This window comes from Pan paniscus, chromosome 1 (assembly GCF_029289425.2).
Source record: "Pan paniscus chromosome 1, NHGRI_mPanPan1-v2.0_pri, whole genome shotgun sequence".
NCBI lineage: Eukaryota > Metazoa > Chordata > Mammalia > Primates > Hominidae > Pan > Pan paniscus.
Genome location: NC_073249.2, coordinates 115519651 through 115533112, shown reverse-complemented (window position 1 = coordinate 115533112; position 13462 = coordinate 115519651). Strand labels below are relative to the sequence as shown.

General features: G+C 41.2%; 1 protein-coding gene across 6 annotated transcripts in view; it reads right to left on the bottom strand.

Annotated features, from left to right (window-relative positions):
• LOC100980598 (adenosine receptor A3) overlaps positions 1-13462 on the bottom strand; it is an 83436-nt gene that overhangs the window by 14068 nt on the left and 55906 nt on the right. Inside the window, exons 1-2 of one of the 6 annotated variants that reach the window (XM_034933580.3) lie at positions 10551-11611; positions 4656-5782 (exon numbers count right to left, since the gene is read on the bottom strand). The exons of 2 other annotated variants lie outside the window; for them this stretch is intronic. In XM_034933580.3, the coding sequence (XP_034789471.1) occupies positions 5176-5697 (522 nt within the window). In that variant the 5' untranslated portion in view covers positions 5698-5782; positions 10551-11611 and the 3' untranslated portion in view covers positions 4656-5175. Of the gene's footprint in view, positions 1-4655; positions 5783-8699; positions 10375-10550; positions 11612-13462 lie in introns of those variants that run through there. 3 more of the 6 variants (XM_008963022.4, XM_063606431.1, XM_003810684.5) reach the window with 3 other exon arrangements.

The following is a 13462-nucleotide window of genomic DNA, read 5'->3' as shown; positions in this document are numbered from 1 at the left end:
TAGTAACCAAAACAGCATGGTACTGGTACAAAAACAGACACATAGACCAATGGAATAGAATGGAGAACCCAGAAGTAAAGCTACACACCTACAACCATCTGATCCTTGACAAAACTGACAAAACAAGCAGTGGGGAAAAGACTCCCTATTCAATAAATGGTGCTAGGATAACTGGCTAGCCATATGCAGAAGATTGAAACTGGACCCCTTCCTTATACCATATACAAAAATCAACTCAGATGGATTAAAGATTTAAATGTAAAACTCAAAACTATAAAAATCCTGGAAGGCAAACTAGCCAATACCATTCTGGACATAGGAACTGGCAAAGATTTCATGATGAAATGGCCAAAAGCCACCACAACAAAAGCAAAAATTGACAAATGGGATCCAATTAAACTGAAGAGCTTCTCTGCACAGCAAAAATATTATGGGAAAAGTATTTGCAAACTATTCATCTGACAAAGGTCTAATATCCAGCATCTATAAGGAACTTAAACAAATTTACAAGAAAAAAACAAACAGCCCATTAAAAAGTAGACAAAGGACATGAACACTTTTCAAAAGAAGACATACATGTGGCCAAACAGCATGTGAAGAAAAGCTCAATATCACTGATCATTAGAGAAATGCAAATCAAAATCAAAATGAGATACCATCTCACACCAGTCAGAATGGCTATTATGAGAACGTCAAAAAATAAGAGATACCAGTGAAGCTGCAGAGAAAAGAGAACACTTATACGCTGTTGGTGGGAGTGCAAATTAGTTCAACTAGTATACTAATTGAACCAATTACTAAATAAAATTAGTTCAATTCATGTATAACTAATTTGTGGAAAGCAGTATGGCAATTCCTCAAAGAGCTAAAAACAGAACTATCATTCAACCTAGCAATCCCATTACTGGGTATATACCCAAAGAAATATAAATTGTTCTACCATAATGACACATACATGTGTATGTTCACAATAGCAAAGACATGGAATCAACCTAAACGCCCATCAATGGCAGACTGGATTTTTAAAAAGTGGTACATATACACGATGGACTACTATGTGACCATGAAAAAGAACAAGATCATGTCCTTTGCAGGAACATAGATGGAGCTGGAGGCCATTATCCTTAGTAAACTAATGCAGTAACAAAAAAACAAATATTGCATGTCCTCCCTTATAAGTGAGAGCTAAATAATGATAAAACATGGAGAAAAAGAGGGAAACAACAGACACAGGGGCTTACTTGAGGGTGGAGTGTGGGAGAAGGTAGAGGAGCAGAAAAAATAATTGTTGGGTACTAGGCTTAGAACCAGGGTGATGAAATAATCTATACAACAAACCTATGAAGTTACCTATATGACAAACCTGCACAGGTATCCCTGAACCTAAAATAAAAGTTTAAAACATAAAAAATTAAAATTTTTAAAAAGAGACATTAAAAAATACCCAGGACTTGATTAATAACTGAAAACTCTCCTAATTTTTGTCTCCAGTTTCAACTTAGGATCAACCAAGAAAGCCAAATGTGTGCCCCCAGTTAATCAAATAGGCTGCCCCACTTCTAGTTACCCTGCCTACAGCTTCCCCAAGCCAACAGCCTCCAATCAAGGCACACCTAAAACCTTTCCCTTTTTTCACTGATGAAAAAAATTAATCGGACGGCCATTAGTCGAAGATGGCTCTGGTGCCTTGGATTCCTACATAAAGCAAACTGAAACCCAACTCAGTGCAAACAGTAAAACAAAACTTAAGCTTAACCTATCAGAAACCACTAAACTAACCTCAAACTAGGGATTTTCCACTTTAACCAATAAAATATATTTTCTTTGTCTTTCTTTCACAAATACCTCATGAAAGTTTCCTCTCTCACCTCCTTTGGTGGAGCACTGAACCACTTGTAGTCTGGTGCTGCCGAATTCATGAATCATTGAATGCTCAAATAAACTCATTAAAATTTTAATGTGCTTAAGTTCGTGTTTTTATGCTACTATAAATGTTTCCCACTCTTCTGCCTACCTTTGAGTCTCTGCCAAAATGCAAGTGACTACAGCTGACCTCCTTGCTATAGCAAGCTCAGAATAAAAAGTCTTTGCTTCTTCTCATTAGATGGGTCTCTACTTTTCCCCCCAGTTGTCTTGATTTTTAAAATAAGGCAAATAAACCCAGTTGCTCAACATCCACCCTAGTTCCAGCTTATTCATATGGAGGAAAGGGAGGAAGCAAACCTCAGTTTTGTCTGGGTGGCCTTTTAAATCTTATTCCTTTAGAATAAAAGCCCGCAGTTATTCTTTACCATTTAGCTGAGAGAGCAAGCCAGAAGAGGGGTTCCCAGGAGATTCCTGTGACACTAATCTCTCTTTTTTGTTTTTGAGACGGAGTGTCGTTCTGTCGCCCAGGCTGGAGTGCAGTGGCGCGATCTCGGCTCACTGCAAGCTCCGCCTCCCGGGTTCACACCATTCTCCTGCCTCAGCCTCCCGAGTAGGTGGGACTACAGCTGCCCGCCACCACGCCCGGCTAATTTTTTGTATTTTTAGTAGAGACGGGGTTTCACTGTTTTAGCCAGGATGGTCTCGATCTCCTGACCTCGTGATCCGCCCGCCTCGGCCTCCCAAAGTACTGGGATTACAGGCATGAGCCACTGCACCCGGCTCCTGTAACACTAATCTCTAAACCTGAAACCAGAGTGGATCTTGTCCCTTCTAACCAAGCTCCTCACCAGTGATTCTTCATTCATCTTTTTTGAGTTTACTTCGAAAGACAATTATTTTCACTGTACGGACTCCTGGGCTTATGGAACACCTTAAGTCAGGAGATTCCCGTTAGACAAAGATAAAAAACACAACTCCCAGCAAGCCATCAGTGGACTTGCTAAGCTGTGGCAATCAGGAAAAGAAAAAAAGAGAGAGAGAGAGACAGAAAGGAGGAGGAGGAAGAGGGAAGAAAAGAAAAAAGTAAAAGCAGTTCTGAAACTCAGAAGCTAAGGATACCAAATGACTCAGGACAGAACGCTGTTTTGTCTTGAGGGAAGTGGTCCATTTAAATCAAGTTTTAAAAAACAGGGCAGTGTTAAGTGTTTCTATGGCAACGTAGTGTACAACGTAGCGTATCTACGTTAGAAGCTGTTTGTAAATTAAGAAGCATGGTGCGGGGATTACCAGGAGACTGAGGGCAGCAGGACCCTTCCTCTCATTTCTCCAATGGGGCAAAAGTTGTTCCAAGGTGAACAGTGTGCCTGAGACACCCAAAGCCCTAGAATAAACCTAGGGCCTCATCCTGGAAGTGCCTTTTAAATACCACAAATTAGAGGGGAAACACCTAGAATTCTTGATTCCTGGGCTGACAGGAGGAGAAGCAAAGCTCCTTTGCTGAAATGAAATGTTAACAAGATAAATTTGGTTATCAGGCTCTGGCCTAAAAGTAGGTTCAGGATAAACCTTCAGGACTGGCTAAGAATTAATCTCATTTTCAGATACGCTTACCCACTTTGATGTTGTTTAATTGAAATCTCCATCTTGTTGCTCTTGTCTAGCTAAAATATTTTCTTGAAAGTGAGAGTTCACAGCAGCAAATTTGGATAGATCAAACCAGAGATGACACCTTGAATCTCTAGAGCCACATTCAGTGCTCAGAAGATGTGACTGGCACTCCATCCTGTCTAGTATCCTGATTAATTAGAGATCAGCAATAGTAGCTAAGGCAAAAATCTGGAAGTCCTCAAGCGTACAAAGCTGTAGTTTGTGCCTATCTGTTAATTGTACATAATATGAGCTTGAAAGTTTGGGCTTTAATGTTACAAGTTCCTCTTTATGTCTGAGAATAGGTGGCAAGAAGCTTGAGTTCTCCTGTAAGGCAGGGTTAAGCTTAAATTCTGGCTCTATTATTTGTTAATCATGAAACTATGGACAAGTTACTTAACTTCCCTGTGCCTCAGTTTTTTCTTCTGCAAAATGGAGATGATCATTATAGTGGTACCTACTTCACAGATTGTCAGGATCAAAGGAGATAATGCATGCAAAGTACTTAGTGTATAGAGAGTGCTCAACAGGTCAGGTGCAATGGTTCACACCTGTAATCCCAACACTTTGGCAGGCCAAGGCAGGAGGATCACTTGAGCCCAGGAGTTCAAGACCAGCCTGAGTAACATAAAGAGACCTTGTCTATATAAAAAATAAAAATAAAAAAATTAGCTGGACTTGATGGCATGTACCTGGTCCCAGTCACTTGGGAGGCTGAGGTGGGAGGATCCCTTGAGCCAGGGATGTTGAGGCTGCAATGATCTGCGATCGAGCCACTACACTCCAGCCTGGGTGACAGAGCGAGACCTTGTCTCAAAAAAAGATAAAGAAACAAAAGAAAAGAAAAGGGCTCAACAAATAATAGCTATCCATTGTCTCTTTTTGCCCTACCCCCACTACTCCTGTGAGAATGAAACACCAGGGGAAATGAATAGGATTCTTTCTCTCACAATAGATGAATGGTTCATAAAGCTGACAAATGCTCTGATGAACCCAGGAATAAGGATCAGGGTGTTCTGGGGCTACGAGTAAGAAGGTGAGTATGCCAACACATGGCTCCAAGTAGCAAGCAAGCTTAGTGCCAAAGACAGCCAGCTGGGTCTTTAAGCCCCAAGTTACCCCAGCAAAGAGCTACACTTCAGTTAGCTATTAGCTTTTATTTACTCAAAAACATCCACAGGTGAATTCAGCAGTTTAAGTCCCCCTTAAACTCAGTTTATTTCTTCTGTTCCCAACATCTCCTAGGCATCCTCCGAGAGCAGGTTCTCTGCTCAATTCCACAATGGCATGGAAATGAGTCACCCCACACACATGTTCAGCCCGACTAGAGCCTTTTGTCAGTAAGTCAACTAGGCACCCTTCAGGCTCCATGACTTATTCTTCTATTGGGAAGAAGGAAAACAGGCAATAATATCAATAATACGTTGTCCCCAAGTCAGGCCTCCAAAACACTGAATTAGAGAGAAAGGACAAGGGAAAAATGAAGTGGAGGAAGAGAGTAGTGGAGTGGGGGAGATATAATTGGGGAGCACTGGAGATGCTCCCACCTCAGTGGAAGTAATCAAGGATGTAAAAATCCCTTGGCCCAGGCATACAGGCCCTCAAGTGTTTGTTGATGGGGAATCTGAAGGTCAATGAGACAGAGTCATCTCTGATGGATAACTACTCAGAATTCTTCTCAATGCTTGTGTCCAAAGAATCAGAGGGATGGCAGACCACACAGGCTTTGAGGATCAAAAGGTACGTTTCCTTGAACTTCTTTATTTTATAGGCATAGACGATAGGGTTCATCATGGAGTTGGCATGGGACAGCAGGATGCCCATGTACAGCACAAGCTGTGGTACCTCACCATTAAAGTAGATGATGCAGTTGATGATAGATAAAGGCAGCCATGACAGAGCAAACAAGAAAAGAACCAGAAACAAGGACTTAGCCGTCTTGAACTCCCGTCCATAAAATGCACCTGTCTCTTTGGAGTTAGATAAGTTCAGACTGAGTTTGTTCCGAATGATGTAAAAGATGTCAAGATAGATGGCGCACATGACAACCAGGGGGATGAAAATCCAGGTGAGGAAGCTGAAGTATACCATGTAGTCCATTCTCATGACGGAAACAAATTGGCATGAAAGGAAGGTGACATTTCTGTGGTACTCTGAGGTCAGTTTCATGTTCCAGCCAAACATGGGGGTCAATCCCACCAGGAATGACACCAGCCAGCAAAGGCCCAGGGCCAGCCATATTCTTCTGTGAGTGGTGACCCTCTTGTATCTGTGTGAATGAAGAGAGTCAGTGAGTCCACAGCAGTAATTGCTAAAGGGTAGGGGAGATGGAGCTGGTAAAGGAGAGAGAGAGAGGTGAGATAAGGCATATACTCTCTTAATTCTCCAATCTTCTGCTAAGAGAGGGCAGCATTGATATCCTATGGTGATTCCAGCTAAACTCCACTGGATACGAAGACAAGATGAGCAGACAACGATTGGAGAAAAATCCAGGAAACTTCTCTGGGGACTTTTCTAAAGAAGAACACTCTTGAATGGATAAGGAAGATGTTGCCTAGAGTCAAGTGCTTACGTGCTCCACTCAGGGCTCCACTTACTGAGAGCTATACAACTGTTACCTATCTTTTCTTTTTCTTTTTTTTTTTTAACTCAAAAACATCCACAGGTGAATTCAGCAGTTTAAGTCCCCCTTAAACTCAGTTTACTCCTTCTGTTCCCAATAAGGTGTAAGCCCAAGAATTATTCAGTTCCTGGGAGCTGAGATTCATCTAAGTCTCCTAGGATTGTCTGCCTGGTGAGAAATGATATTCTCAAAGCAAGCTTGCCTGCTGTTGGCACTGTTCTGTTTGGCTGTTGTGCAGATTCTCATAAATTATACTATACCTCCCCGACACTTCCCCTCTACCTGTGCCTGCTCCTGCTTCTCTATCTTCATGGGCATCCATACTTGGTATTTGAGTTAAATGAATCAATGAAGTTACAAAATTGTATTGAAGTGTTTCAGAGACCTTAAAGGACTCATACAGTAAGAGTCCCCATTGCTCCTTAAACTGTCCTTCCTGACAGCAGCCTATACAGACCACAAAAAGGAAACAAATATAGTTAAGTATCAGTAGATTTTTATCTCAATTAAATCTCACAACAAACAGGAGATATTTTATTATAACCTCAATTTTATTGATGGCAATTGTGAAAATAATAGTAATGATAGCCACCATTTATTGAGCACAGACTGTGTGACAGGTATGTTTCTAAGAGCTTTACATATGTTAACGCATTTCATCTTATGAGGATAGTGCAATTATCCCCATTTTGTAGATTAAAAAGTGAAACACAAACAAGTAACTTCTACAAGTTAGAAGTGGTGGGGCTAAAACTAAAACAAGGTAAGTCTGAGTTCCGAGCATCGTAACCACTGTGATACAGAGTGGAAACCAAAGGAGATAAAGTTAAACAACTTGTTCAAGATCAGATCTCTAATCTGGGATTTGAACCCAGACTGTCTACATCTAAAGCTTGTTTGTAGCTCCCTCACTCTGCTCTTTCCTCCAGAGAAGTGACGAGAAACACGAGACCAATGCAATTTAGGTCACCCGGGGAAGTAGATTTCTCCATTTGGCAGTTCGTTCTATTCATATGGTCACGTGTAATGAAGAATATTTTTACGAAAAAAGCTCTCACATCTCAGGAGGAGGAGGAAAAATATACATATATATAGGATATATATATTTATTATATTATATATAGGATATATATTTATTATATTAAATATATATAGGATATATATTTATTATATTAAATATATATAGGATATATATTTATTATATTAAATATATATAGGATATATATTTATTATATTAAATATATAGGATATATATTTATTATATTAAATATATATAGGATATATATTTATTATATTAAATATATATAGGATATATATTTATTATATTAAATATATATAGGATATATATTTATTATATTAAATATATATAGGATATATATTTATTATATTAAATATATATAGGATATATATTTATTATATTAAATATATATAGGATATATATTTATTATATTAAATATATATAGGATATATATTTATTATATTAAATATATATAGGATATATATTTATTATATTAAATATATATAGGATATATATTTATTATATTAAATATATATAGGATATATATTTATTATATTAAATATATATAGGATATATATTTATTATATTAAATATATATAGGATATATATTTATTATATTAAATATATATAGGATATATATCTATTATATTAAATATATATAGGATATATATCTATTATATTAAATATATATAGGATATATATCTATTATATTAAATATATAGGATATATGTCTATTATAATAAATATATATAGGATATATGTCTATTATAATAAATATATATAGGATATATGTCTATTATAATAAATATATATAGGATATATGTCTATTATAATAAATATATATAGGATATATGTCTATTATAATAAATATATATAGGATATATGTCTATTATAATAAATATATATAGGATATATATAATAATAAATATATATAGGATATATATATTATAATAAATATATATAGGATATATATATTTAATATAATAAATATATATAGGATATGTATATTTAATATAATAAATATATATATATATTGGAATATATATATATTCCAAGAATCCCTTTCTCAACATTGAAGTAGGCACAGAATAGGAAGCAAAGATAAAATAATAACCTACATTTGCAAAACAACAGAACCATCAGTTTATCTCCTCTCATGTTTATCTGCCTGCTTCTCCTAAAATAATAAGTCTTATCTAGTAGGCTTTTATCATTTTTAAAACTGAAGAGCATTTTTTACTAATTAAAGATGCATCAAGATTTCATCATTTTTAGCCAAGGATTAGTAATTATAGCTGGAGGGATTGAGCACCGACCCCTAGTCAGTGGAGAAAGGATTGGAGCATTCCTCTGATTCTAGCTCCTGAATCCCAGCCCATTGTTGCTAACCCCCTCACAGACCATATCACAAAAAGACACTTATTGCCCTCTTTCAAGATCAAGGGCCAATTTGGATACACTTTTACTCAAAAAGTCTGGGCTCTGGGCTTTGTAGCCTCATTTCCCAGCTGCCTCAATTGCTGCCCACCCCACGCCGCAGGCTACCTGACGGTAAGCTTGACCCGCAAGTATCGGTCCACAGCGATGGCCAGCAAGGACATGATGGAGGCGTGGGTAAAGATAAGCAGTAGGCAAGTCATAAAAAGGCAGCTGTAGAAGTGGATTGTGATGCCCAGGCTGACAACAATGGCCAAAGGCATGACCAGCACCCCAACAGCAATGTCAGCCAGGGCTAGAGAGACAATGAAATAGAAGGTGGTGGTCTGCAGGCTGGGGTTCAGCTTGACCACGCAGATTACCAGCACGTTGCCCACTATGGCGCAGAGTCCAATGAAAATTTCCATGGTGATGTAGGTAACATTGGCCAATGACAGAGCAGTGCTGTTGTTGGGCATCTTGCCTTCCCAGGGGAACCTCCACAGGGACAGGTGAGCCAGCAAGATCCGTCTGTAGGGCCAGTGGGCCTAGCTCTCGCCAGACGTCTTCCCAGAGGTCCATGTGCAGTGACAGTCTAAAATTCCCAACTTGCTCATTCCTACCCTTTTCTGGTGGGGTGATCTCTTGGAAACCCTTCTCCTTCGAAAGGGCTCATCACAGGTGGGTCACTTCCAGCCCCTTTATGCGCCGCACATCCTCAAGTTTCCAGAACGCTGTAGGACAGCTCTATATGGACTGAATCTGAAAGTGCTGCTGCTCTTAGTTCCCCAAACAGATGTCCTCAAGGCCTCTGCCTGCAGCTTTTTGGCTTTTTGAGTTCCATCAAGATAAGCAACCCTCTTCAGGGGTGTTTCAGGAAGTGAGATGGGCCAAGAGGAAGTACAGAGCCCAGAACTCTCAGCAAAAAGATAGAAAGAGCAGAAGAGGAGCCATGAGTGGCACAGAGAAGGCTCGAGACAAGATTGGGTATCAGAGTTCATTCATTCAGGGACCAGATGACAGTGCAGGATCAGGTGGGAGCGGAGCTGGAAGCACTGACTACGCAATCTTTCTGCCAGCTTAGCAAAGAGATCTCATGATAAGGAGGCAAACGGGAGAAGCAGAGGAACAAAAAAGAGACTTTGGTGGCAGCCTCCTAACCTTAGCCAGAACTATTCCTGCTAAGTTCTTGCACGAGTTGACGCTTTGCTGAGCACAGCCGATACCCAGCCTTTGCAGCAAAGATCCTTGGTCAAAGGGATAAGCAAAGATTCCCTGCTCAGAAGGGCAAAAACTCAGCACCTCTGAGAAGCATCACACCTGCTTAGCCTCCACCTCTCTTTCTCAGCTCACACCCTAGCAAAATCACACTGGCACTTATGCTGGCAGCCGGCCAATGTCCAACCTATGTGAGGAACGACAGAATAGCAGAATGACCAGACATACAGAAAGAAGGGAAAAGAACGTGTGCAACAGAATCAAATGGCATATCCTCCTGCCCACACTCCCCAAGCCTCAGCCCCATCCCCGCAGGAACAGGCGACTGTCTGGGAATCAGCCCCCTCTCCCTGAAGCTGCTTACCTAGTCACCAACTTCTGGGAACCAGACACTTGCACGCCATTGTTATTTGGGGAGCCCACCTGGTTCAGGTGCTTCTCAGCACCATCCAAAGGGATTATTTTAACCAGGCATGTTAGAGAGGCAGCAAGAAGGAACACTTGGACCCAAGCCCACACAGTGGCTTGAGGGCTTTATCATTTTTACTTTAAGCATCTAAATATGTACAGCCCAAAATAAAATTCAGCAGTAACAACAATGGCGTTCTGGTGTTTACTAACAAACACTTCGGAGTGGGGCATAAGGGAGACGCTTCTGCCTGGGGCTCATCAGGGTCCTCTTGTTAGTTGATCTGCTCTGGCATCATTCATTGATTCCACTCCCGACCCCCACCCTGTATCCCAAGTTGATCCAAGTCTTACCAAATCCCATACTTGTCCCCGCCAGACTTGTCATTTCTCCCTGAGCAAACTCCCCAGACATTAAAAAGGGCAGTCCTCTCCAACTGAATTTCCATCATTCTAGTATTTTCCAATGTCAGTTCTGCCCACATCCCTGCACTGCTGGAACTTGAAAAGCTTCATCGGCCTCCAATGTGTCTCTCATAAATGTTTCTACTGTAATTGTTTTCTTTATCTGTGCTTCAGAGAAGGAAGTTACCAAGAGAAATTTCTAGGAGGCAGCACTCTGCCAAAAAAAAAAAAAAAAAAAAAAAAGAAGCCTTTCTCACTATATAGCACTCTTTGAACCTTAGTTAAATACTGCAAAAAACCCTCCCTCCCCTACCCTAGTACATAGGTGAGTTCTTTTGGAATCAGTCCATCTCAGCTGGGTCAGAGAAACCAAGGAAAGGGGTTTGTGTCCAAACACAGCATGCTGTAGGCAAGATACCACATGAAAGAATAACCCACTAGAGAGAATAAAGGCAGGAGACACACTTAGGGTCACCAGCCCAGCCACCTCTGCCCATCTGGGAATTCTACCCTCAGAATTCTCTGCACATACCATGGGGGTTTCTTTTCTGTGAACAAGAGAAGCCCTTCCTTCATGTTCTCTGAATAGACAAGGTCCATCACTGCTGGGTGGGGTGATTTGAGAACAGAGGGGAAGGACTTTCACAGTCACTTAACATTTTGGCCTGGAACCTGACCGTAGATTGAAAACCAAAAGGCAATCTGGGAAAGAGGACAGAGAGGCTGGGGCAGAAGGTCACTTCATTTGCCCATTCCTACCGCTGCACCCACAGCCCATGGCGCACAGCCACTCTTGGTCATGTGCCTCATCACATCTCAAGTAGGAGATGCTGCAGCCTCCTACTCGGTGCCTCAGGCAACCAGAGGAACCACGCCAGAGCTCGATGCCCAGGATGACCCCTGCCCCTTCTAAACCATTTGGTCTACACATTGCCTTAGGATCAAGTCCAGACTCCTTAGAGTGGCTTATACCCTTCTGATGGGTCTCCCAGCCTCTGCAGTCTCCTGTCACCTGGGTCCGCACAGACACCATTGGCTGCACTAGACTGAGCAACTCGTGGCTCAGAGTCATTCTCTTTCACTTCCTCTCCCCTGTGCACACACTCTTTGTCTGGTTTGCAGGGCCCTTCTCCCCGAAGTCCATCTAGAAAACAAATACTTTTCCTCCAAGACTGTTACCCAAAAGGACCTTGAAGAAAACTTCCCAGTCTTCACCTCTCCTCTGGGACCGCACTGTGCTGTGTGTATATGACTTCCCCGCTTAGCCTGTAAGTTCCTGGAGGACAGGGACCACCACTTTCCATTTCTGCATTTCTCGCCCCTACTATGATGCCTGGCAGATCATAGGTGCTCAGTACATTTTTGATGAATGAATAGGAAAGCACTTCAGTGAATCAGGTGGCATAAACTAGGCATTGGGTATATAAGGAAACAATAAATCAGCGAGGACTCTTAAGTGCTCTGCCTCATACCAACTACTCAGTGTTAAGCAGCTTCTATTCACAGACTCATTCAATGCTCTCGAATGAAATAGATACTACCATTATGCTGAGCAAGTTGAGGCTCAGCGGGGTTAAATAACTTGCCCAAAGTTGTAAGCTAGGCAGTGGCAAAGCCAGCATTCAAACCCAGGCTTCTGCTTCGGAGCCCAGGTTCTGAATGGCAGCCCTCAGTAAGTAAATGAGCAAATAAACTCTACAAACCTTTCAAAAGTACAAGGAGTCCCTGGGTTTGATGTTGCCATGCTATCAAAATCAGTAGAGATCAGTATTCTCAGATCTAAAAAAGAAAGTAGCCACCAAGACTATGGGCACAAAGCACAAGTATAATGTAGATTTGGCAACTGCTCTGAGCTAGGAAGAGATGGCAGGACCAGAGAGATGACTGCATGAGCAGGTCGCTGGTAAGGCTGGGGCCCCAAGGTGAGCTCTGGGCCAGAAAGGAAACCATTTTTATTGGATCAAGGTACGATTTTTTTCTTAAAAAAAAAAAAATATATATATATATATAATATATATATATATACACACACACATATATATACACACACATATATACATATATATACACACACATACATATATACATATATATACATATATACACACACATATATGTGTGTGTGTGTGTGTATATATATATGTTAACTGTAGTTAACTGTGGTTCAGGAGAATTTCCCACCTAAAAGAAAGGCCATGGCTGTTTTCAATTTTACTAGAAGAGGCTGGGTGTGGTGGCTCAGCCTGCAACCTTAGCACTTTGGGAGGCTGAGGTGAGAGGATTGCTTGAGGCCAGGAGCTCAAGACCAACCTGGCCAACATACTGAGACCCCACCTCTATTTTTTTTTTTAATTAAAAATAAATTTTAAAATTCTACTAAAAGAACCTGAACTCCATCAGGGAAGCAAAGATCTAGGAGAAACCATTGGCTTAAATCACAGGAACAGTGACTGGAGGGGAAAGGCCTCACCTGTCCCAAACCCTGGCCTGGGGCCTACTTGGGTCTGATGCCACTGGGCACAGCTCAACCACAAGGCTGCAACCTTGCCCTTGGGGTTCCGCTTAATAATCTGAGAGGCTGGCAGCAGAGATGATTCATCTGATCCTTTGCAGCTTCTCAGAAAACCCTAAAACAACCCCAGTTGCCAGCCTACAAAAACAGCAAGATGTAGTGTTAGCAGGAGCCCAGGGAAAAGGCCTCTGGAGCCCTAGAGCTGGTCCACGGGCAGCTAAGACCGGATGTCAGGCAGGCGAAAGGTGGGGCTTCTGCCCAAGGCTGTCTCCCACCCCACGGCCGTCTGCAGAGTTGCACAAAATCAGCTTGCTCACTTCCTCTTGGCCCCATCACCACTTCCCCAAAG